General features: G+C 34.2%; 1 protein-coding gene across 7 annotated transcripts in view; it reads left to right on the forward strand.

Moving 5' to 3' along the window:
- Positions 1-9,483: 9,483 nt before the first annotated feature.
- The window catches only part of LOC148611208 (uncharacterized), a 32,485-nt gene continuing 14,473 nt past the window's right edge, over positions 9,484-27,495 (forward strand). For 5 of the 7 annotated variants that reach the window (XR_015924084.1, XR_015924086.1, XR_015924085.1 and 2 more), the window contains exons 1-2: positions 9,484-11,170; positions 13,115-14,948. Coding sequence is in view for 3 of the 7 variants with exons in the window: in XM_088591499.1 (XP_088447625.1) it covers positions 13,151-14,948 (1,798 nt within the window). In the remaining 4 variants the exon portion in view is untranslated. Of the gene's footprint in view, positions 11,171-12,674; positions 12,875-13,114; positions 14,949-15,942; positions 27,323-27,495 lie in introns of those variants that run through there. The other 2 variants (XR_015924087.1, XM_088591500.1) reach the window with 2 other exon arrangements.

Genomic DNA, 27,495 nt, shown 5'->3' on the forward strand with positions numbered 1-27,495 from the left:
TAAAATAGAGCAAACATCACACTGTAAGATGAAGAACTTTTTAAAAAGAAAATCTAACATAATATCATAAAAATGTTCCACTGAAAAGGTTGGTTTGGTGAGTGCAAAACGAAAGTGAAAGTAGGGAAAATGGCTATTTATAGTTCGAGACTACTTTTCTGTCCGATCTTCGTGGACTCACCCTATTTTCTTTGCGGGAAATTATTTTTTCACATGTCCTTAGAAATGCTACATAAGTGAAAGTTTTATTGAATCAATTTACATATTTTTTAAAAAATCCTAAAAATATGCACTTCACTATAGAAGTCTATGGGAAAGTTAATACGATACTGAGACCTACAAACTTTGCTTGCGGGGGGGGGTGTATACCAATACTAATCTTAAATAAATATTGTGATTTTTTGGTGTGTTGAACACGTGTTTCAAGGAGTAACTTCTCGTCAGCCCCCAGCATTAGAAACAAAAAACAATGGAGGATCAAGATCCAAAATGAATAAATGAATATAGTGTACAAGTAACACTCATAAACACAAGTCGAATCAAGCACCGAGAAATTTCACAATGTGTAATATAAGGAATGGTGCTCTGTGTTTTAGAAGTTTGAATTGTTTAATACTACCAGTTTCGGTTAACAAACTACTGAGCTAGTGAGTGCCAAATTAAGGTGTGGTGACGAATTGTGTGATGCGCAACATTTATACAAGTGGATGTCTCAGCTGTAGCCGAAATTCGTGAATCTGTAAAGACTAGAAACTTTATATGCAACCTACTAGAAACTGGGTGTTTTAAATTGTATAGTTCTTATATAAAGGACAGATTTTTTTTTATTAAATTGATTATCTCATAACAAATAGCGATAAACCTACACTTAATCTTCATAACATAACAATAATATATTTGTAGCTGATACATGCAAGTGAAATCAAGGATACATGTAACCACAGTTAAAGGGATATACAAAACTCTTCATTCAAAAAGAAACGAGTACATAGTAACGACCAGTTGCTTATAGGAAAGAAAGCAGACGAGTGCAATTTAGCGACACTGACTGTAAGTATATATATTAATGCTTCTTTCCAGAAGGTTTAAAAGACACAATTTTCCTAAAATGAAAATTTGAAGGAGAGTTATACTAAAGCTGTTTTTAAGTGATTCTGGTTCAGGTCTTACATAAATTATAACAACCTTAGCGAACATATCAAAAAGCGCGCCATTTGTCCCGCCATTTCAACAAAGTTTATCAATTGACCATATATTTTTATATTCTTACTCTGAGGTAAATGCGACTCTCTATCATCTGTTAAAATTTAAATGAGTTATTATTGGTCATTTCTTTGCGATCAAGTATTTTGATTACTTTGAGATGGTAACAAAAATGACAGGAACTATCAGTCATTTAATTCATTGAGAGTTAATTGTGTTGTGTTACACTTGTCATGCCACACTCAGAACTACCTGCGTTTTTCTGAAAAGGTGTCCTGAAAAAAAATATACAGGCTAAACTATTTATTTTGTAGATTAAAAAAACACCGACCATTTTAAAATACTGAAAGGGGGGCTGGGATTATTCTTTAAAAATTTGATCATAAACAAGTTTTTTTTACTCCGCATGAATGGACAGAAAAATTTGATTCAATATTTCCGCCATCACTTAATAATATAGAATTTAAAATTCTAATTCTTGCAACAAACTCCTAGGCCCTTCCTCGAGAAGAAAAAAAAAAATAGCTTGGAAGCACTTAACGCCACATTCCAGTTTTCGGAGCTTCCCATACACACTTCGGTATTTTCGTATCTTCTTCACTAAAAAGCGTCTATTATATGGTCTTCATAATTACTTAGATGCAGATTCTTTTTTTTTTTCGTTTCCGACATGACATAGGAAAGACGCCGGTCTCACTGATTAGTGACAAGAAGTATAAAAAAGTGCCAAAAAGTGACAATAACCATCTTGTCTAGAAAAGGCGACAAGAGGGGAAATAGCGACAAGACTTTTAAATATAGTTATTACATGCATCTATATATTCAACTTCGTCCACTTACGGTTAAACCTGCTTCATATCATTATACTAAAAATCGAAATCGAAATGAGAATCGCTCATCATAAAAATTGAAAGCCTACTAAAACTTATCATAATTTTTAATACGGTGTACATGTACAATAAAAAAAATATCATGGACATTAAAACTCGGTATCGGCCGATTCAGTATGCAGGAGCGGATCCAAGGATGGACTTTTCGGGCGTACGCCCCCCCCCCCAATAATTGGGAAGGAAAAATATGTTTGCATGATATCTTGATTTTTTACAATTTCTACGTCCATTTTTATTTTGCCGCGCTTCGCTCAGCATTAAATATTATTAACGCCCTATACCTGAAATCCTGGATCCGCCCCAGGGTATGAAATCTAACAATGCATAATTCAGATCAGAGCAGTTTGGATAGTATAATAAGGACACGATTGCAAAGGATATTAAAAGGACAGAGAAATAACAGTAAATAAAACTCAATATCAAACACCGATTTGATAATAATGAAAAACCAACAAAGTCCGGTATGGGAATTCGATATTTTTACAGTCAACACACCCAGATATTCATGATCACCTATTTAAAAAATTATCGTCATTATCATCAACAAAATAATGTTTTAACAGTGTCATAAGCAGGAAAAGGGGAAGGGAAAATTCTTCAAGCAAATAATTTGCAAATCTGAGTGAGCGATGCCGTAAAAAGCGACTGAGTTTGTATCGGAATCAGTTTTCAAATTGACGTAATATATGTAATTCATGTTCGTTGTACTGGTTGATACAACTCGTGCCAAGTTGAGCAGTGTAACCGCAGTGGTTGAGTTGGGTAAACTTAAATGTTATATATATACCAGTTTTATCCCTCGCATTGTGATACTTTTAATGCAATTTGCATTATTAAGCATTTCATAGTATAACCAAAACCTCAGTTATTTATCGTTGTCTTGATACCTTCCATTTAATTCATTTTAGTATTTGGTGGTTATGCCTCCTTTACGTGGTATAAATGTCAATAATAAGTGAGTTTCACTTAAACACACATGCAAGATTATAAACATTTGTAAAAAAAAATAACAAACAATATATGTAGGAAACAAAATTAAAAATACATAAAAAACGTCAAACTACTTTCGAACATGGACCGAATGTTAGGGATATCTAGAGTCGGGTGCCTAAGAATACTTCCTGTAGTTTGTTTTTTAAACAAAATGGTGCAAACAATATGACGAATTAAATTAACTTTTAAGTGAGAAGTTTTGGCAAAAATAGTATGGGGTTCGCTACCGCTGCACATGTTTATATTTTGTTTCTGGTGATGGGAACAAGAGTATCTTTTCGTGAGCTTAGTTCGCAATTGTTTTTCTTGTTTTAGTATCACAGACGAGTGACTTTAAAAAAACGACGCGTAGTTTTCGACTTTTTGCACCCACCTTACGCACAACTGATTTTATCGTAAACATAATCTTTGACTTTTATCGAACGCTAAAAAATCGTGCCGTAGTTTTTTAATGCAATGGACGTTTTTTTTGAGGATCATGGGTGTTTATGAAAATTATAGTACTATGTTGAATATGCTTTCATTATTATGAGCTGAATTTATTTATATGTAGGCGCGTAATTTTCTATGTGGGTACGTAATTTTTGCCATACGTTGTTGTTATCCTAACACAAAGAGCATCGATAAAAAGAACGAGTTTTCTTCTTGGTTTAAAGTAAAAACTGACGTCGAAAAGTTTAGATTTTTAAATGAAAATCCTCATTTAACCGGTCTTTTTTTCATCTGATTAAGGTAAATGGGTGATCAGTGAACATAAGTACACTATTCGATGCATATCATTTTATTAGTAACCATATAAGAGTCGTGAAATAGTTTCGCTTATTTTTTTTTATTGCGCTCCCGCCCTGTTTTCCGCTTCCGCAGTATTCAGAAAGGTTTATTTTACTACAAATGTCCTTGCAAATGTTTTATTCAATCTAACTTGGCTGTGTGTGTGTGTGTGTGTGTCATGATATATTATACATAATTTTAAACGGCCTTGGAATGCATTTCAACATTTTTTTTACAATAAACAGTGCTCTGTTACAGGTAGTAAATTCTCGCCAATTTTATAAGTAAATACCAAATACACCAAGTGTATACATGAAATAAAATTCATCATTATTCATGAATTGTCTTTATTTCAGAGGTAAAGGTTTAACTAGACAATTTACATTGGTTGGTGATTATACAATTGTACTTGAATTTATTTCTGTTGTAACACGCTTTATGATTGGATGAAAACTTCATAGACAAAATTGTGTGATGTGACTATGACGTCTTCAACCTTTTTGTAATATTGATTTACTTATTAAATTTTGATATTGAAATCAAATTATAAGGAATGACTGTTATATTCTTTGGTCTATTTGAAATAACCCCAATACTTGATGTTAGTTCATAATAGACCTAAAACATAACAGATCATTCCTTCAAAGTCCCTCATTAGCTGATTACAACATGGGTGCTAATTTTACGGCTTTACAAAATATCAAAGTACTCATGTACTGAATCAATTCATATCGATCGTTTGCATTTTTAAACCCCAAATAATCGTCAAATTGCAAAAACATGGAATAAAAGGAAAGTACGGGGGTCGAATTCAAACGTATTTCAACACAAACTTATTGTTATAAATGGTTAATATTGATCTTTTTGTATTATTTTTAAATTCACCATTCTGTTTATGAATGACATTAAAACACATATACACACATACAAATTCACGATGCATCGTACCAGTGCCCCAGTTTGCGTTATATTCAGTTTCGATATCGGTTTACATGGAACACCTAGATGAATGAACACAAAGTTCTCCTACTCAGTGCATAAATGAACTACAAACTACTATTTGGCCAATCTCAGTTTTTAAATTTTCAGGTCGAAATTCAATTTATCGACCTCCAGGTCAAAACTTGAGCCATAATCATTGAAATAAATCATATCGTAAGATACATGATCCTCTCAACTATATAGCTACATTTCTCAGTTGGTAAGCTTAATAGCTCAAGTGCTACATGTTATTCCATAGACACTTATGTGTCACGAAAAAGCGCTCAGTTTCTGGATACATAGTTCCAAAGACACGCACATTAACATACCCATAAACGATAAAGCCTTAGAAAATAATTTCAACAATGGTGTCTAGTGCAGGAACATTAGCCATCTACCTGCAGCTATATTATAATAACATACACATGGTCAAAATAGTCAAATAGATTAAGAATGATTAATAAAAAAGCAATAACACCACACCAAAAAACGACACAATTCCCGAGAAATGCGTTATCGAAATTTCTATGCCATCGTCTTTGCAAGATTTCATTTTTATTTGTCATCTCCGGGCTTCCGATGTCACGAGGCGGTAACCGTAATAAAAATACACGATACAATTGCTGATACGTCAGGATGGTTTCGGGGGGTTTTGCTACCCCTTTGTAAAAAAAATGGCATACCACATATAGATTCAAATGCAGTTAGATCTATTTTGTACGTATTTCTAGTATATCAAATTTGAGTCTATGTTTTTTACGACAATAAACAGCAAACTTTTTCAATTTTTTTTATCACTTTATGTCTGAAAATAACTTCTGTAAGAAAATTGTTTAAAAGTTTAACTGATTTGCTTAGCTAGTTTTTATATATTAAATTTTTTTTTTAAAGAAATTGCTTTAGTTTATTACATGTATATGGATTTTTACAGTTCAAATGTGATTTATAGTGTGTCGTAGGTCCACATTGGCCGGATGTCAGACTATTTTTACTTATATTGTTTTATGTTATTTTACATGTATATAGAATAATAATTATGATTATAATCTGATGTGTGACGCTTAAATAAAATAAATTATCATTACTTGATATGCTGATTAATTAGGATTGTACATTTGTATTAACAACGACCCAATTAAAAATAGTTGACTTCTAATCTCTAATTATCAGTACCTGTTTATTTCTTTGCAATCAGTCGTTCACTGTCGATATATTCAAGTTGTCTATTTATTTTTAGACGGATAATGTAGATAGAAATGAAAACCTGCTAGGCTATAAATTTTCGGAATGCTAAAGTTGTCTTCTCAAACTCTTCACGTTGATGTACTCCCAAACAGTTAGAGTGGAGAAACGCCCTCGGAAACACGTGGGGTCTGGGAGTAGGCCAGAGCGTCAACAGAGCAGCGCAGCCGCTAGTAGGACATGCTCTGACTGAGTTCTTCGGTCAGGTATCCCGAAGGCTGGGCTTCACTACCTCCAACTACTCACGGACATCTCCTAACACAATGCCCGCAAGGGGCGGTCGTGCGAGATCTGCAAGGATAGTCAAGGCCGTATAAACCACCAATCGGAAGTTGTCTTCTGATATTTCATGCGGGGCCTGGCGGATCCGAATATTTACAAAAAGGGGGCAGTGGATCCGACCAAGAAACTTACATAAAGATAGAAGTTCCATGCTATCATTAGCCACTCCATTTTTTTTTCGGCCAAATGTCTTTTAAAAGGGTAGCATACCCCCACCCCGAAACCATCACATACTGTGTCGTGTATTTTTGTTATGGTTACCGCCAAATAACATCGGAAGCCCGGAGATGACGAATAAAAATGAAATTTTGCTTAACGATGGCATTGGAATTTCGATAATGCATTTCTGGGGAATGGTGTCAGTCTGTGGTCTGGTGATATTGCTTTTTTTGTGAGAGTAATCAAGGGAACCAAGATTCTAGTGGAAATCAAAAGAATGCAATCCCGGGACAAAAACCAGAGATGGAAGAGCAACCAAGGGAACCAAGGTTATAGCAGCAAGAATGGAATCCAGGGACAAACACCAGACATGGAAAACAGACATACACAACAAAGAACATGAAGTAACTAAAATCATACATACAAAGTAACAAAAGCAAGTAAGCAACTCGGACTCCACTAAAAAACTGGGAGCATGGACCAGGTGCATCGGTATGGTAAGCGTCCTCTGCTTTTTTAGGTACACCCGCCGAGCTGCTCATAAAAAAGTCAAGTCCTGGGTAGACGAAAGAGGAAAGGAAAACTACGACACGTTGAACAAATCAGTTTTCATGGCGCAGATGGATACACTGTAACGATCCACGAGTTCATGAAGACGACCATCAAACTTATATAGTGATGACGTCAATCTTGTCGCAACATAACCCTGTTCCAGAAGCCTATTTGTTAGAGTTCTAGCGCGATACAAAAAGTCTGCGTAGTTTCGGCAACCTCTGGCATAACGTATGATATGAACACTCCATACGCAGAAGCTGAAGGGATGTTGCCACAGATGAAAGGAAAGTTGACAATTCTGAATGAAAAGTCATCACGTTTGTCGTAAAGTTTGGTCAATAGCTTTCCTATATCATCGATTTCTGAGTGTAGGACAAAATATGAGGCTGACTTAACAGAGTCTGTAGTATCCTTTATCTCAGGTTCTTTGGGGTAGATGCAATGTATCAAATCCCCTAAATTAGGATTGTTTAAAGATAATACGCTATCTATATAGCGAAAACTGAGTTTAAAGGATCTAGCTAAACGATATTCTTTCTTTCGGATCAGATCAGCAATAAACTCAGCATTATAAGAGTGAATGAATAGGTCAGCAGGTAGAGGAGCACAATTTGTTCCCATTGGAATGCCGACCGTTTGTTGAAAAACGCGTCCACCACACTGGACAAATGAGTTGTTGATTAAAAATTCAAGCATTTTGTAAACATCGTCTTCTGTATATTTCGAAGGTGATTTGGAATTATTTTTTACAAGGTATGAGGAATCTCTACCAAGAACTATATATTTGTATCCAGGTGTACCATCTTTTTTGAAAAAAAAACAACGATGTATAATGCTTTTAAGTCGGGATTTTAACTATGGGGAATAGAAGTATACAGTGTTGAAAAATCATAGGATTAATGCTATTATATTCTGATAAAAAATTTTTTGAATTTGTTAGGATCCACATTGAATTAATACAACCACGGGAGTTCCAAGTGTTGTGGTAGGACTTCAGACCCTCTTTAGGAATACAGTATATAGACGGTAAATCACAATCATCGTCCTTGGGAGTGAGACCAAAAAAGTCGATAGCACAGATTTATGGTTATCCACAATCTCTTCTTTGGAGAGTGTGGTAGCATTATAAGTCTTATCCCTGCTATTACTTTCTACGTCTACCTCTGATGATAAAACGGACAAACACAACAAGGAACATGAAGTAACTAAAATAATGCATACAAAGTAACAAAAGTAAATGAGCAACTCGGACTCCACTTAACACTGGGAGCATGGACCAGGTGCACCGGTAGGGTAAGCGTCCTCTGCTTTTCTCGAAACACCAACCAAGTTGCTCATAGAAAGTCAAGTCCGGGGTAGACGAAAGAGGAAAGGAAAACTATAATAATCATTCTATTGGCTATTTTGGTCACGTGTAAATATAATAGAGCTAGCTGCAGGTGCTCTAGGGCCTTAAAGGTGCATGGCTAGTGTTGTCTGCACCATACATAATTGTTTGAATTGTATTCTAAGACTTAAGCGTTTATGTTTATGTACGATGTCAGGAACTAGATGCCCAAGAAACTAAGCACTTTAATTGAAACATATGTGTCTATGCGATAACTTGTAGCACTTGAGCTGTAAAGCTGATACCAACTGAGGAATGTAGCTAGTTAAGGATTTATTTCAATTGTGGCGGCTTAAGTTCGAATGATTTCACAGACACCAGAACGGTGATATTGATATGTCGGGTTCAATATCCAACTACTGTGGCGGTAAATATCTACACTCAAGGAAGTGTCCAGCGTACGGAAGACATGTAACTATTGTCACAAACCATATTATTACACCGAAGTGTGTAGATCAAAGCAGCGCAGTTCGTCCAAAGGATTTAAACAGAGCAGGGGGATTGATCGTGTTGAAAATAAGGAAGATTCCTCTACAAGTTATTCTGATGATAATTACATATTTTGATTACGTGAAGAAATTAATAATGTGAGAATTGACCAACCGAAAACGCAAAACAAAACAGGGCCGGATGCAAGCACTTTGAAAAGAGGGGTGCCAGCCAAGGTTCATCAGAAAAAAAGGGGGTGCTAGGACATAATTTGCATTTGTTTTGTCTATTTTACAAATGAAAATGACAAATTTTCCAATAAAAAGGGAGGTGCCCCCCCCCCCCCCGAATCCGCCACTGCAAAATCAATAAATTCATGATCGAGTTGTTAATAGTTACAAGAAGCAGCATCAATGCCATTGAGTATATTAAAGTCAGTAATGTGTAAGCCAAAATTAAACAAAGCAAATTGCAAAGTGTTTGCTGATGGGTCAAACAAAAGTTTAAAGTTTATAACAGCGCCAGTGTATGTAGTGAAACGTCAATACGGAAATTTATTTTCTTATGCTACTTCTGTGGATTTGTGTGGAAAGGTACAGTGATACATTTCAAGGAATAGGCAAAATGAAAAATATGAAAAATAAAAATCACGTAGATGAAAGCATCAAGTCCTTAAGTCAACCACATCGAAGAATACCGCTTCACATGAGAAAACAAGTTGGGTCTGAGCTAGACCGACTAGAGAAGCTAGATATCATTGCGAATGTTGATAGACCTACACCGTGAATTCACGATTGTTGTGGCGGCGCAGAAACCTAAGTCTGAAAATGAAATAAGCCTGTGTGTAGATATAAGAGACTCAGAGCCCAACAAACATATAAACCGCGAGGAACGCATAACGCCATCAATTGTAGATATGGTTCTAGATCTTAATGGAGCTACTGTGTTTTTGAAATGTGGTTTAAAAATGGATATCATCAGTTAGAACTTGATAAACAATCCTGTAACATAACGGTCACGACGGTTTTGGTATTTCCTCAGCCGCGCAAATATTTCAAAACACACTTCTTAATGCCTTAAATGGGTTACAGGGAGTTGGCAATATTTCAGACGATATAATTTTGTTTGGCCGTATGAAAGACTGGAAAAGTTATTCATCCGCTTCAGGGAAAAGAACCTTACACGAAATAAATCGAAATGCGAGTTTAACAAAGACGGATTTGGGTTTTATGGACATGTCTTTACTGAAAAGGGGATTTCACCTGATCCCATAGACTTGCTACAAGTTCCTCTTTATTGTATATAACACAGGAAATCAGTGTAGTTTTCTAGCCATTACAAATTACTTTGGGAGATTTATTCAAAACACTTCCACCATTACTGAGCCATTACGCAGGCTAACAAAGAAATGATGTGAGTGGAACTGGTCAAATGAAGAGCAGAAATCGTTGGAGACATTGAAGTAGAAACTTCTTGCAGACACCGTTATAGTGTGCTTTAATCTAAAGAAAGAGATATTTCTAATAGTTAGTAAACAGATGTGCTGTTGATTGATATATCTAGTCTTATATATATATATATGTCTGAAAAATTCCCAACGATGCTAAAACTGTCAAATTTGCGAAGGAATTTTTTTAGTCGTTCCCTCCGCAGGACTCGAACTCGTACCGCCTGCACTAAGTCCAGCGCCGTAGACCACTCGGCCAGCTAGGCTATTTAAACATATAATTTTCGCTGGCCGGGTCATTCCTCCTCGTAGGATTAATCTAGGGCTGTAACTTAGTACACGATGTATGGTAGTACGGGACAGTTCATCTAGGTGTTATTATGTAGGATAGAGGATCAAATTAATGATGCATGTCACAACAAATCTATAATATACAACGTCTCAGAATGAGACGACTCTATTCGCTACACTGCTTTTGGATTTGAATTATCATTTTATGGCACACCATTTACCATCGGCAACGAATTTAGGAGATTCTCACAATAAATCAATAAAACACTGCTCTGGTGTGTACCATGTAGTACGTGTTGAAATTACTTCCTAAATATTCGAAAACATGCTGTGCATTAATCAGTATCACCACGTTGCAAATTATGTACGTGAACACTGGGAGTAAACACACAGAATATATGTTACATAAATCATTAGTTTCCCATCGAATTTAGAAATTTACTACACTACACGACACGACATGCTGTTCTACACAGTAACATTTGAACATGATGCCGTGACTCATATTATTGTGTATGTTGGAGTATTAAACGTAATTGTGTAAGTACTCAGTTTTTACGTTGTTCTTCTAAATGCAAACGATATTTTCATTATCTAATATATTATTTTCAAATCGATGTCGCCCCTCTTTTATCTTGCTTGCCAGTTAATTAGATTTCACCACTGATTATAATGATATTAGTTTATCTAATGTTTCGTACACATTGGATTGGGGGTATCCTTTTTGCGCCAGTGTATCAGTTGCGTCACACTTTCGATTGCATAGTGAAGTTAGGTAAAATTTCGAACATTTTGAAGAAAAAAATAAGTAAGAATTAGTAAAAAACCTCTCCTCCTTTATCTGGACTGGAAACAAGCTAACTTTATCTTACTTCAAAGTGTTATGTATTGGGTTAATTATGGGTCAGTAAATAGTAAATAGTAATAAGCTAGATCAGGATTAAGATTAATTTTAACAGTTAGATGCACAGACTTTCTCACGACCATCTGTTGATTTATCCCAGCATCACAGGACAAAGATCTTAAGTTTTATTTTGATAACATTTTATGACACTGTCCCCTGTTGAACATTACACTGGTTTAATTAATGCTTTTTACAAGTAAATATTTTGGTACGATTGGACTCATTGGCCAGAGTTCGAATTTTGAATTTTATATTTATAATTTGTGGGAGGAGGTTTTGGTGTGTTATTTTCTCTGCACCTTTTGTATCATCATGCTCCGCTCTTGTAACATCGAGCATTACCTATGTTATTTGTGAAATATTGTACCATCTATATAACATCATAAAAGCGATATATTTAGATCTGTGGATTAAATCTTGAAATAGTGGAATGCCCATTTGGTTGACATTTTTCCGGACTTATACTTTAATAATTGAACAACGTGTCCCCAGTTGTTCACAAAAGTCAATACACTTAGAAAGTACAATTGAATACGTGAAACCTAAAACAAAAAATACAGTAAAAAAATGAATTATTTAAATAAAGGGATAGAACTTTTAACTCGTCACACGTTTCTCGGTGACTTATTTCACCGTTCGCATGTAATTGTTAAAGAGTATTCAAGAGAACCAAGATTCTAGCGGATTCAATTTCGATAAGTTCTCTTTCCCTGAGTTATTTCTGCTTCTGATCTCAATGTTGATTATACTACTGCTTACCATACATGTACATGTTTCATAATTCTGGCGGAAAGATTTGTGGCGCAGTGCTACCTCTAAGAATATGTAATAGACCCAAAAAGCGCTTCCAATGCAGAATGCGATCATTTACAGTAACTTCTCACGGAGATCATAACCGACAAAATAACACAGGTTAAATTTCAACATTTAACCATATTTTTCAATACGACAGATTTACTATTAATTTCCTTCTGCAACGTGCACAACTTACTGTATGCACTTATTCACTTATTGATTTAAGCTTATTTATACCGGATTTCCCTAAGCATGATTTTATTGAGTTTGTTTATTCCTGCATAAGTTCGGAATACCATGTATTTAAGGAAGGTTCGCTTCCTCAGGATGCTCGCTGAATTTATTACCATGCCCAGCATTTTATCTTCATGAAGTTCGGAGGGTCATATGTCTACTGTTCGGTTCCAATACACACTCCTTGGTCTTTGTTGGGGTCATAAACCCACGGCATCAACTGGACACAAAGATGGTCACATATTCAGTGCTTTGTGTGGTTTTATATCAACTTCAAAGTACGCCATAGTTACATGTAATTAATCGTACAGGTACGGGGTATACGTCTTTCATTTGTGCAGAAAATATATTTTACACTGTAAAATCGAGGTCGAATTCGATAATTTTGTTAATTTTAATATCGAATATACGTTTTAGGGAAAGATTATTTGATGTATAAAATACTGTCACCTTTTTTTTCAAGTTTCATATTGCTTACATAGTGCAATCTATGATTGTTTTGTTTACCTCGTTAAGTAAAAGTACTAGTTAAAGAATTCTTATTATTTCAGAGAGGAAATGATAGGATATTCGACAGTACAGTTGAAATGTTGATCCGACTTAAATGTCGTCTGAGAACTCGTCGTCTGCTGACATTTTCCTTCTTCTTCATACTGTGGTTGACTTACCGGAAGTATGGACAACCTGTTAGGTTTGGATTTATTCATCATGCCGTTAACACAACGTGTGTCTTACCGGATTTAGACCCCTTTGACAAGTCTGTAAAGAAATATTTGTATGACCCAGACCCTATAGTGTGTGATCCATCTCCGTCTTTAGTGTATGTTGATTTTAATGGTGCTCTACAAATCAATACGACGCTGTTGAAAACGCCAAACCGGACAAATATACATTGCTCGTATCGCCATATTGAACGTAAGGGTGAAAATGATATTGATTTTGCGCCATTTGTTCATATTAAAGGTCCGGTTAAACTTTCGTCGGATCTTGTTCATGTGAAATGTAAGACTACAGTAGGGGTGATTTTTGATAAAATTCTCTTCAATGTTGATAGTGATTCTTTGCTTAAGCGAAAAGCTGTTGCAAAGGAATCAAATGAACGACTTAGTTTGTTTATATTTGGTTATGATTCTGTATCTCGCCTGGCTGCTCTCAGGAAGACACCGAAAACTATGGACTTTATCAAGTACAAACTTGGCGGTTTTACTTTTAATGGTTATACCATGATCGGTGGGTCAACTTACCCGAATTTAATTGCAGTGACTACTGGTAAAAAATCATCGGGTTCAGAACTCCCCAAACTTGACCTCAAAATGCAATATACAGATCAATATCCTTTCATTTGGAAAAACTTTTCTGGAAGGAATTATGTTACAATGTATAGTGAGGATTTTCCTGAAATCTCAATTTTTGCAAACAATATGGCTGGATTCAACAAACCACCTTGCGACCATTACACCAGAACTTACTATATCGCGCAAAAGAAAATGAATTTTTTACATACTAATATAGAATCGTTTAAGATCCTAATGTATCTAGAAGATAACCAATTTAAGCTTGGAAAATACTCACCTTTTTGCTATCAAAATAAACCCAAACACGTTCTTCACATGGACCATTACAAACAATTTCTAGACCGCTATAAAGGCTATGCAAAGTTCGCATTTTCTTGGCTTACGGAGTTATCTCATGACTATTATAATTTTTTTGGTCTGACAGATAATGATAACAAAGATTTCTTTAAATACATGAAAGATTCAGGGCACTTGCAAAATGCTGTTCTTGTATTCATGAGTGACCATGGTTCTAGAAATGATGAAATTCGCAATACAGCGGCAGGAAGAATTGAAGAGCGCATGCCTCTGCTCTCCATTGTTATACCAGAAACGTTACAGACACGGTATCCACATATCGTACAGAATTTGAAGGAAAATCAGAGACGTTTGACCTCACCATTTGATCTCTACGAAACTCTTGTCGATATATTGAATAATGATTTTAGTGAAAAATCCATCTTCCGCAAACGCCCGTATCCAAGGGGAATAAGTCTTTTCCGACGCATTCCAAAGGACAGAACCTGCAATGACGCAGGAATAGCTGAACATTATTGTGCATGTTACACTGCTGAAAAGGCAAATGTGACAAGTAAAAAGATCATGATGCTTGCCAACTTTGCAGTTAAGTCAGTTAATGCAAAACTTTCTCAAGTACAAGACGTTTGCTCAAAACTGAGCCTCCATAAAATTTTAGAGGCTCAGAAAATCCAATCGGGAATACGTCACAATGCACATCTAGATAGACAGACTATTTATAACCTTTTCTATCGCCCAGAAGAGCAAAAAGAGGAAAGATACCTTATTGTATTCCAAACTTTTCCTGGATTAGGTAAGTTTGAGGCAACTATCAGTTTTACAGACCTCAATGATAGCAACAGTTTTAAAATACTAGGAGATTTCAGTAGGACTAATAAATACAGAAATCAATCACACTGTGTTCATAGACAGCAATTCAAACATATTTGTTACTGTAAAGTACAAGGTTAGTGCCAAATCAATAATGAGGATACTAATATGCAACGCTATGTCGTGAAAATGCTTTTTCTCGATCCTTTTCTTTATTCACCAAAGTTTTTAATCATTGTGGTGATCAAAACGGTTAAATTACCACATGTGTTTTCTCGGTATTTTTATGAGTTTCATTTTTTTACATTTACATTTTGTCAAGTTCCTCTCCATTCTCGATAGTAAAATTTACCCTTACCCTCACATGTTGATCCAATATTTAATTGATGTTAAACTAAACCACTCATTCCACACTAGATACTTCCAGAAGGGAAACCCCTTTGCTCTATATGCGGATAGTTATTGTGTTCGATTGCACCACTAGTAGTATGGTAAAATTTCTGACAAACTGAAGTATGACTCCCAACCTCCTTTATCCGGAGTGGGAATACGGAGAAACCAAAAATACAGTCGAACTCATGAATTGTTTAAATAAAAGAGATGGAACTTTCCATTCAATACAAATTCGATCGTTTTCTCGGCGGCTTATTTCGCCGTTCGTATAATTATACCAATAGAAAAGTTCTCTTTTTTTCTGAGTTATGTTTGCTCCGGTGTTCTATACACGTTTCATACATGATTTATGGTATGATCAGTAGTACGTGATATGTACAGATAGACTTGTGCGAATGAGTTTCCAAACCTGGCGCTATTCAAACAAGTTGAAAATAGGTTTGTGGTGCAAATGATACCTCTAAAATAAGTCATTGTCATAAATGGAGGCTTCCTCTTCCAGAATATGTTTGTTTTTCACGGTCCATTATTTTACACTTTCATAGTATTTTACAATTTGCATTAAAATTTTGTATTTTTTTCAGCATAAATTGCAGGTGCCTTAGGTGAATCGATTCAGGCAGTTCATACCACTTTAAATGGTGAAATCAAATATTTTTTCTTGAATTTCATGTTTAAAATCGTACTTTTATTTCACATGGTTCCATTTCTTCAGTGAGTACTCCCGCAAGTAAAATGGCTCTAACGATTTCCAATCAAAACTTGGGTTAATACTCATATATCTGTTAAGATTTTACGGAAAGCGTTTCATTTATCTCATAGAAGTTCTAGAAAAATAAACTAGAACAAGTTTGAAAAAAAATGTAACGGTTTGTATTTTTTCTGTTACAAAATTGTATCCTCTTTTTAAAGTATATTTTAACTGTTTAATATTATACACCGCCATTTCTTGCCAACTGCTATTTACCTCTATCACATGAAGACTCAGATAGCTTTAATTAATACCATAATATTCTTGTTGCCATTTAAGGAAACTCAATCAGACAAAAAAGAGTAATTCCCAAATCGGTTTTCACGCCAATATTACAGTTATTAAGAATCCTACCATTGTCAAGAGATAAAGGAGAAACCATTGTATTATATAGCTGATAGGAGTGCTTTTTGTCTTGATTTTGTTTTCGGAGCTATTTCAATATATTGACTTTTTTGCATATACATTTGTGCATGTATAACTAACAGTGGCTGATTCATGGGAAGGCTGTGGAGTGACAGACACATTTTTTGTTGGAAAATTTGGTTTATTTCGCGAGAATTTTGACAAAATATGAGCAAATAATAGCCTGGATCTCCTCTTTTGAAAATCTCCGGATCTGCCCCTGTAACCAATATAAAATATCAAGTAATTCTTCCCTAAAATGAGACTAGTATGCATGCTTGAATTTTGGTATCATGCTTATTTTCACTAAACTTACAATATTTGTTCTTGTATAATATTTCTTACTTAGTATTGATAACCGCCGTACATCCTCTTTATGGAGTCCGCCAATGAAAGTTTTTTTTCTACATGTACAAACCCGTATTGATTGGGCTGTGTACACTGATAATGTGTTGACCATTTCAATGTGTTCATGTGTTACATTAGTTAGATTTTTGCGTTGTCGATTTAACCATTTTTAAAATTGTTATATTAATCATTTTATGTAATTCCTAATTGATTTTGTTATGATCTGCACTTTTATTGCTGGATTGATTTCTGTAGCTGGAAGTGTCTTTTTACACGATATCGATCTATTCTCGTCTGCTTGCATGTTACATCCATTAATAAGTCTGAGTCAGAAATCATTTTTTTAGTTTACTTTTGTGATTCTGTTTTTATAGATGTGTATTTTAATCATTTAGTTTTCTGTATGAAGCCGTTTTACTTGATGCAGAAGTAACAGATGACAAGAAGCTACTCCGTACTGTATACGTTAGGTATATGGCTCCATTTAAGAATCATGCATAGAGTAGAGGATATATAAATGAAACACACGTATCTACATACTTCTATTTTAAGTAGGGACGCATTTCTTTTATATTAATTTTAAACGTGTTTCCTTATTACTTTGTGTCTCCTAGAAAGAAACAAAAATGAAACATTGAAATATACTTTATCCTCCAGAAGAGATGCATTTCTTTTAGGTGAATCTAAGAAATGTTTTAGGAATGCTAATCATGTCTCAACATTTGAAAAAAAAAAAACGAATTACACATTATTACATTTAGTAGACCTCATATTCATTGAAAGTATTTGTGAGATATTTCAGTAGATATAAACAGGTAAAATTTACATGGATTCTACTTTGAAAGAGTAAGGAATTTTCCTGCAAATACTTCGTAATAGTAATCAAAATATGTCTATATATTTTTGTACTTGTAATGTTTAAAGGAAATACTAAATTTTTAAGCTAAATAAATGACTAAGCTAATGACAGCTTTGGGGGTTAGAAGTATAAGTACGTGTAACCCCTGTGTTGGATAAACATGCAAACTTTCCTTATATTTTCACAATAGAGTGATAATACGATAATAGCCAATACAAATTATATGTTTCCGATACTTAACATTTACATTTTATGTTTTTTTTAACTTCATTGTTTTATTGTGCATTAACTTGACTTGTTCTATTGCTTTTCATAGTCTCTACATTTATGAATTAAGATCATTTTCTGTTTTCATTTATATATTGCCTGAACTTTTTTTGGCATTAATTGTACGGCCTTGGCTGTAATGTATACAAGATACATAAATAAAAATAAAAATTATTGACATCATACAGATGAGATCAGTTCTAACCTCTCACAGAAATATACTAGAACTAAGAGAAAAAAGTTCTATGACAGATTTAGAACATCTTTCGAACAGTTCTAGAGCATGTCCTTCTGACAGTTCTAGCATAGCCGGATTTGCTAGTAGAGCTGGCTCTGACAGAAATGTCAGAAGAGCTGGCTCTAGTAGCAGAACTGTTCTCGTAGAGCTGGCTCTAGTAGCAGAACTGTTCTCGTAGAGCAGGCTCTAGTAGCAGAACTGTTCTCGTAGAGCCGACTCTAGTACCAGAACTGTTCTCGTAGAGCCGACTCTAGTACCAGAACTGTTCTCGTAGAGCTAGCTCTAGTACCAGAACTGTTCTCGTAGAGCAGACTCTAGTACCAGAACTGTTCTCGTAGAGCAGACTCTAGTACCAGAACTGTTCTCGTAGAGCTGGCTCTAGTACCAGAACTGTTCTCGTAGAGCTGGCTCTAGTACCAGAACTGTTCTCGTAGCGCAGACTCTAGTACCAGAACTGTTCTCGTAGAGCAGGCTGTAGAACTATTCTATGACACTTTTAGAATTGTTCTAGAGACGGCGCTTTTGACGTATATAAAAAGTAGAATTGAACAGAATTTGACAGTAGAAATGAAACTTCTTATATATTTGTGGTAAAAAATGGTTAATTTTCCTTTAGTGTCACGGAGAATAATTATAATTGGATTTTACCTTTTCTTAGGTTATAAACTGTTTTAGCTCACCTGGCCAAAGGCCAAGTGAGCTTATGCCATCACTTGGCGTCCGTTGTTGTCGTCGTGGACAAATTTTAAAAAATCTCCTCTGAAACTACTGGACTGACAGGATTTAAACTTGGTATGGTTGATCCTTAGGGTGTTCTGAACAAAATGACCGTTGGAATTTTTGATCCATGAAAAAACATGGCCGCTGTTACTAAAAATAAAACATAGGGGTCAGATTGCAGTTTTTTGCAAATAACTCAAATACCATTGCCTTTAGCGAATTTCTGGCTGGGTAAAATTGTTCAGCATCATGAGATGGACCTATGCCAAAATTTTCGAAACGATTGGTCAACTAATGAAGGAGTTACGCCCCCTGAAACAGTTTTATTTTTTGCAGTTTTTCGCATGTGTAATTTTGAAAATCTTCTCAATATCCATTGCACAGAATTCAATGAAAGTTGGCATTTATGTTCCTTAGGGTATCCCACACAAATTGACCTTTGGAATTGTTGATTCATGATAAAAACATTGCCGCCGTTACTAACAATAGAACATAGGGGTCAGATGGCAGTTTTTTGCAAGTAACTCAAAAACCGTTGCCTTTAGCAAATTTCTGCTGGGTAATATTGTTTAGCATCATGAGACGGACCTATGCATAATTTTCAAAACGATTGGTCAACTGATGTAGGAGTTACGGCCCGTGAAACAGTTTTTTTTTCTATTTTTTGCATGTGCAACTTTGAAAATCATCTCAAAATCCATTGCACAGAATTCAATGAAAGTGGACATATACTTAGGGTATCCCATACAAATCGACCGTTAGGATTGTTGATTCATGAAAAAACATGGCCGCCATTACTAACAATAGAACATAGGGGTACGATGGCAGTTTTTTGCAAGTAACTCAAAAACCGTTGCCTTACCAAATTTCTGGCATCGGGTAAAATTGTTAAGCATCATGAGAAGGACCTGTGCCAAAACTTTCAAAACCATTTATTGACTAATGTAGAAGTTGCGACCCCTGAAACAGTTTTTTTGTTGCTTTTTTTTTCACGTATACAACTTTGAAAATTTTCTTCTCTAAAACCATTTAAGATGATCGAATGAAAATAAGCATAATAGTTCTTTAGTGTTGTGCTCAAAATGACTGTCGTAATTTTTAATCCGTGAATAGATATGGCTGCCTATACTAAAAATGGAACTTAGGGGTCAAAAGACAGATTTTTGAAAAAAAATCAAAAATTTGGTTCAGGTCATGAAAATGCTATGAAAAGCATTTCCTGTATTTGACAATTTAGTTGATTTTAACTTAGCCTGTCTCATTTCTCAAGTTTTTCAAATAAGAAAATGGTTAACAAAGTGAGCGATTCAGGCTCTCTTGAGCCTCTAGTTTATTTGTCTATTGATTTGTAATATTTGCATGTTTGCGCGACTATACAAATAATACTTCTGTGTTACTGTATATTTGAAAAAAAAAACTTTTATACAACTGGTGATAAATAAGGTACCTGTGTTTTCGCTAACATGCTTAAAAACTATGCTCGGCAAGTAAGCAACACTTGCTTTGTTTTGGAGACAAATTCAGACTTTAATTGTGCTTGTCAAAATTTGCTGAAACAAAACAAAACTTTAGGACGTGTACAAAAAAAAGTCGGTAAGGTTAGCGAAAAAGCAAGTAATTTTTCGGCATAAACAACATTTGGTTCATTGACTTTATTATATATCCATTGACGATGTCGATCCGAATTCCTTTGGAGAAAGTTATTCCTACAATATCAAATATGAACGAACTGCTAGACTTACCAACAATCAAAGGTGTCCGTGAATTAAACCAAATGTGAAAATATATTTTTTTGAAAATGGTTCAAAAGCCTTAGAAAAGTTTTCTTTGAAAGTGGTTTAAAAGTCACGCACGCAAATGTTATCTTTGAACGGGCTAATGTCTGTTTGATTTCATGTATGGTTGTAATGTACCCAGTAGCAACGTTAATTTTGAAATACAAGGTAAGTATGTTTTATCATGTTTTAAAATATGTTTGATTTACTTCAAATACATATAGAGATGATGTATTCATGAATACAAAAATAGTGTTTTAAAAGCAATAACTTCTTTTACTTTTACATTTAATGTTTTGTTATAATATGAGTATCGAATCTTACCATGCAGTGCATGTGTTCGGATGTACTTTAAGTGTAAACAGTATTTTGACTTCCTGTAACGTGTGGTGGAGAAATTCTTCCAATGAGGAGTACCTAAATAAATAACAAGATGTTTGAACATGTAACTTTGGTTTTATCATTTCCTTCACAAATAAAATACATGTAATCGCAATAAACAGACAGAATCCATATCACCTGAAGAGGGGCGAATTCAGGCGGGGGCGTGGCAGGCGTGCGCGCATCCCCCCTAAAATTGCAAAGCATGGGTTATCGGGGGTAGATTTGGGCGGTTTTAGATTGAAACTTTAATTTCTTCCTAATTTTACCACAAAAGATATCTGCAATGCTGAAAAGATATCTACATTGCACCCACTCTAGAAGAATATTTGAAAAATTTAACCTAAAAAAGTTTTTTACTGTGCGCCCCCCTAATTTAAAATCCTGGATCCGCCCCTGCTGAACATAAACTATTCATGTCAAAGACCCCCCATTCAAAACCTACAGTTGCATTTCTTGGAGCTCTTATGAATTGTGCTTTTATATGTCTAATTTTTCTATAGCAGTGCTTCTCAAAGTAATCATAATCCTTTCGAAATCTGTTAAATCGAGATTTATTCATTAGTGATACAACATTAATGTGGTGTGATTTTTAACAGACCTTAACGCACTGCCTGACTTTTTAAAAAAGATTGTACATCACAAGTACTAGTGTTATATTATCTAAATCACTTAGGGATTGTTGTCTGTGTAATATGTCGACAACTGATTCATATTTCTCATGATTACATGCTTGTACTAATTAGATTTAGATATGAATCAATACCATGAAGACGTAATGACCATCTACTCCAGTGGGAACAAAATAGAGATGATATTCATTTACGTTGTTTAAGAAAGGTCAGCAAAATCGTTGAATCAATGAAAATGGTAATGATTTGTTCGTATATTTGTATATGTTTATCTATGTATACAATTGAAACTTGATCAATAAGGGACGCAGCTATTTGTATCAAACCCCATACTTATGCTTATTCAAAATCAGCTTTCCTCATAAATTTGAATTTGTTATCATTCTAATGAAGATCATTTTACAATAACAGTATGATTTGAAGAGGAAAAAAAGAATGAAAAAAAGAATGCAAAACAAAAACCTACATGTGCATATATATAAATTTAATACTGTTGGCAAAACCGGTTCAGTTAGTTGTTGTAAATATAAACTTCCAAATTGTTGGTACCTGTGTTTTTGTATGGTGTGACGTCAAGAAAAACATCACATTTTCATTAGGGTCCAATTTCTTTTTTTTTTTTTGGAGCTTGTTTTAATTTTTGATAGATCATATGCCTTTACAGCCAAATTTACACAGTATATCAAGTTATTATGAATTATATTTTTAATTCTGATTAAAAATTGTAACAAATGCACTTCTATTGACTCAGAGTTATTCCCCTTTACGCACAAATGACAAGAACCAGTGAAAATATTTTCACCCAGGTTTGATCATCGAAAATCACACATTCGAAAATTAAGTCATAAGTACTTGGTCGACGTATTTTCCAATCCTTCCGCCCATGAATCACGTAAGCATTTCCTTCTTATTTTAAGATATACTTGTTAACTGGTCCATGCACCTAAAACTTAGACTTGAATTTAATTGTTTCATGCGATGATGATAGATACTGTTAATGACACTGACCTAATCTGTTGGTGATACATGTTGTCCTGCGGTTCTTCGGTAAAAAGAAAATACAGTCGAATATTATAAATGCGGTGGCGAAAAAGTGTTCGAACCATTGCCTTACGGTAAATGGCGGTAAGTTTTTTGTCTCTACTAACAAAATAACACTTACAAGACAAGACAAATATAATGGGAGATAGGGGTGAATCATTTTAGGACAATAACATATTTTCGGAGGTATCATTATTTTTAGACGCCTGTCAAAGATGAGTATTTAAATGTGTGTTAATGTGTCGTGGCGTAACTTTGGAACCCCTTCTTCAATAAATTCCAAACTTTCCACAAATGTTTGTTCTGTTAGTCTTACGATCCGTATATTTTTTAGACAAATTCCAGTTTCAGTTTCTGAGTAATGAGAGATTTTCTGAAAAAGAAGGGGATAAAGATTTTTTCCACGGTGTCCCAAATTTTTTTAATGACTTGTTTTTTAACTTCAAATTTTACACAGTTATTTGTTACAAGGTTTGAAGTTCCATTTACATTTTGGTGAAATTCCATTTTTTCCTTTCCAAATTATTGATTTTTTTTTCACTTGTCGCACCGTAACTTGAGAACCCCTTATGTAATAATCTTTAAATTTTAACACAATTATTTATTGAAATAGTTTAATACGGACTGTATACTTTTTGAACAAAATCAAATTTTAGTTATAGAATTATTGGACTTTTTCATATTTTATGGGATTTTTTCACATGTCGCACTGTAACTTCCTCATGATAGAGGGCGTATCATGCCCTCATGGCGCAGCTGTTTTTTTAATTGTTTTACATGTAATTGTGAGAGAAGACAAAACCAATTTATACACGTTATTCAACAAATATAAACCTAGAGAATATGCAGCTAGGTATGGTAAGCAATCATCAAAAGCAATAATAGTATGCACCAAATAAAAAATGAGTAGTTAAGTTGGAGGTGGACAATAAACAAAAACTGTCGTATTATAGCATATATTGGTAAAAAAAAGTGTATGACAGTACTTAGAGGACCTTTTGCACATGAGCCCAACTAGAAAAAAAAGATATCTGAGAAACAATCAAAGATCATTATGAGTTGTTAAAAATTGGGTTGTTAAAGGTATAAACATTCTTGGTTGTTCGAATGAGTTCCTGTTAGGTGAAAAGGGTACGAGCAAATGGATGTCACCCGAGAGACTATACATTAGACAGTCAAAATAAATAAAGTTATATGTATCGTGCATCCTAGAAATTAAAGAATAATCGAAAGCAGTATTCTTGATAGCATTTGGCAGTAAAATAACACACATTTTCATTTTGGAATATGAAAATAAATATATCTTCATTTGACATATCATAAAAAATTTTACTATGCCATCAAACTTTACTAAACAAGATCTTTACGATTATCTGCATAAGCACATTTTTCGTCCTCAGTACTAGTAAACTTTGCATTTTACAATTCATACGAGTCCTTTCACTTAAGACTCCCTGTTTCAATATGAATATCTGGGGCACTTGACATAAATTCTAAATTTACCAGGCATTGCAAGACACAATATATTTCTGTACAATATTTGTTATATATTATGTCGTTCGCAGTTAAATCGAGTCATCTGCTGACAGTTAAAAAAGATTGATTAATTTAATAACAGATATGTATTTTTATACATAGATCATTATTCATATATGGTGGTTGGAAACCAAACAAGATTCTGGTGTATTGTTATTCCCAGTGATCATGTTGTCCGTATCCAGTTCTAATCCGCAACTCATCTCAAACCGCAGAATGGAATTTTATAAAACTTTCACAAATTCTTTATCGTTTGAATGTACTTTTTTAATAAAATGACGTTATGTCTCAGTTGAAATATACTGTGCTCGATTCTAAGTTTTAATCCTTAATAAGTATATTGCAATATAAATTTCACCCCATACATCATTTAGAATCTTGATATTTTATGGAATAGAAATTATCAACAACAAAATTTCTAGTTAAAAAAGATTAATCAAGGGAACCAAGATTCAAGCGGAAATCAAATGACTATATTCCAAAGATAGACTACACAAGAAAAACCAAATACGCACAACACAAAACATGAAGTAACTAAAATAACACGTTCAAAGAAACAAGTAAATTAGCAACGGGTGCTTTGACCAGATGCACCGGTAAGGTAATCGTTTTTTCTTTCTTAGAAACACACACCGAAATACTCATACAATATTGTGTCAGGGGTAGACAAAAGAGGAAAGGAAAACTATGGCACGGTGAACAAATCGGTTCTCATGGTGCGCAAATGGGTACACCATAAGTACAAGATGACGATCATAAATCTTGTGTAGTGATGACTTCAATCTTGTATCAACATAACCCTGTTCCAGAAGCCATGTTGTAAGAAGTCTAGCACGGTACAAAATGTACGCGTAGTTACGGCAAACTTTGGCATAACTATGAGTTGTGACATGAAAACTCCATTCGCAAATGCCACAGATGAAAGGAAAGTTGACAATTACGAATGAGAAGTCATCGCATTTGTCGTATAGTTTAGTCATGAATTTTCCTTTTCCATGGATCTCTGAGTATATGTCAAGATATGAGGCTGACTTCATGGTGGCTGTAGTGTCCTTTATCTCAGGTTCTGTGGAGATAGATGCGTGTATAAAATTTCCGAAAAAAAGTATTGTTTTTAGACAATTTAAATAAACATACTATTGCCTGACACATAAGGATTTATATCAGACCACCCAAACATAACTTTTTTTTACTTTTTCTAGAAGAAAAGTTATAGTGATTTTTATGCTTCAATTAAATCAAAGAATTTTATTGCCGTCAAATTTAATTCAACGTCACGAAACGAGGGAATGTTTTTTTCATAAAAGTATTTAAATCACAAAAAAATGACTGTTCAGCAACCATTGACATATACAAAGAATACAATGACATACATTTTCTCATTCGCCGTGGAGCAGTACTACCATTACTTTAATCCAATTCAATAGAAGACGTATGTTTAAATGCTTTGGAAGATAATTCAGAGACCAAAATTACAATAATACCATTCACTGATTATGTCACTGTTCACTGGGTGGAATCCAACCGTAATTTTTGGAACCACCACTATTCAACAGAAGGATCCAGTGGCCCTTTTCACAAAAAAAAAAAAAAAATCGTAAGAGTAAAATTAGTCGTAAGTTATGACGTCATAATACTTTGATTCACTATGACGTCATAACTTACGATTTTTTGTGAAAAAGGCCACAGAACAACAAATCATCTAAAGGGTTGGCAAAACAAGCTGATCAAATCATCCCACCCAAACAACTTCATATCTCATACATATTGACTGAAGTGTTAAGAATTTCACTTTAAATTTTTGTGTTATCTTGTTCTGAATATATAATGATGACAATGTACTTTTTGCATTTTATACTTTTGTAATTTACATATATTAGTGCTTTTTAAAATATTTATGATCATGATGACTTGCCGTTTTAATAAAATGTATGCTGTGCTGCTGTACAAGTTTGTTTGTTAAATTGCTAAACATGCATATGTTTATAAAAATATATTTAAAAACAATTGCCTGTTTTCTTTTTTTTTTTTAAATATAGTCACCTCTATTCCTACGCCAATTTAAAAATGTTGTTACAGTATAAATAAAGTTAATCCTTTGTTTACACAAGATTTCAGGCTACTCCAACATAGACTTCTTACCTTTTTACCTGTAAAATTCAAAATGTTGGAACAGCAAGAATAAACCGTTTAACTCGGTTCTCCTTTTGCAGTGATCTGTCTATATTTGAGTAAGCAGTTAAATATAGATATAAATCCTTCATTTGAGATTGTGTTAAAAAAAACTTCACAAATATATCCAAGAACTCAACTATTTACTTTTTTTTATGTGATATGCATGTGCTTTTATTTTAGGTTGCGAGAAAATTCAAAGATATATATACTTTCAGTAACCTTATATTTATTTATGTATTATTTTGTTGTTGAAGAAAAAAATACGAATGTTGTGTCAAAATGAAACCGCTTTTATTTTTGTATACATTGTGCCATGAGAACCGATCTGTTTCCCTTTCACTGTTTCTCTTTCGTCTACTTCCGACGTGACAGTTTATGAACAATTCGGCTGGTGTTTACAGAAAAAAAATAAATCAAGGTTATGCTATTGGCGCACCCATTCCATGTTCCCACTTAATGGAGTCAGGGTTGCTCTTTTACTTTTGTTTCTATGTTATATTTGGTATTAAATTTTCTCTATTTCCGTGTCTAGTCGTTATCCGTTGACTATATTCTTTTGATTACTGGCTCCCCAAACTTTTAATGTTTTAGTAATTGTTATGGCGTGTATCCATCTGCGCCATGAAAACCAGCTTGTTTACTATGTCATAATTTTATCGTTCGTCATCATCGTGCGCGACAGCACATTAGCTTGTGTTTCTATTCTCAATCTATGCAACTTGCGATATCGTAACTTTGTTTTTGTCTGGTTTAGATACATTGTACCATATTTGTATGTGAATAGAATATATTGTGGGTATTTCAGACGCTTTTCGGACGATTATGTATTCTTCTGGGTTTGTATATTTATTTTTACAAAATAAATGGTTTAAACTATAAAAATGTGAATCATATATAATACACATTACTAGTACTATGTTTGTATTGTTATGCGACAACTTATGACTAAATGTGCTAATATTTGTATTTAGTGTTTGCAATCATTGCGGCTATTTCCGCATCAAAAAAC

The sequence above is a fragment of the Perna viridis genome, chromosome 7 (assembly GCF_037379345.1).
Source record: "Perna viridis isolate PV_CMFRI_1.1 ecotype Kerala chromosome 7, ASM3737934v1, whole genome shotgun sequence".
NCBI classification, from domain to species: Eukaryota; Metazoa; Mollusca; class Bivalvia; order Mytilida; family Mytilidae; genus Perna; species Perna viridis.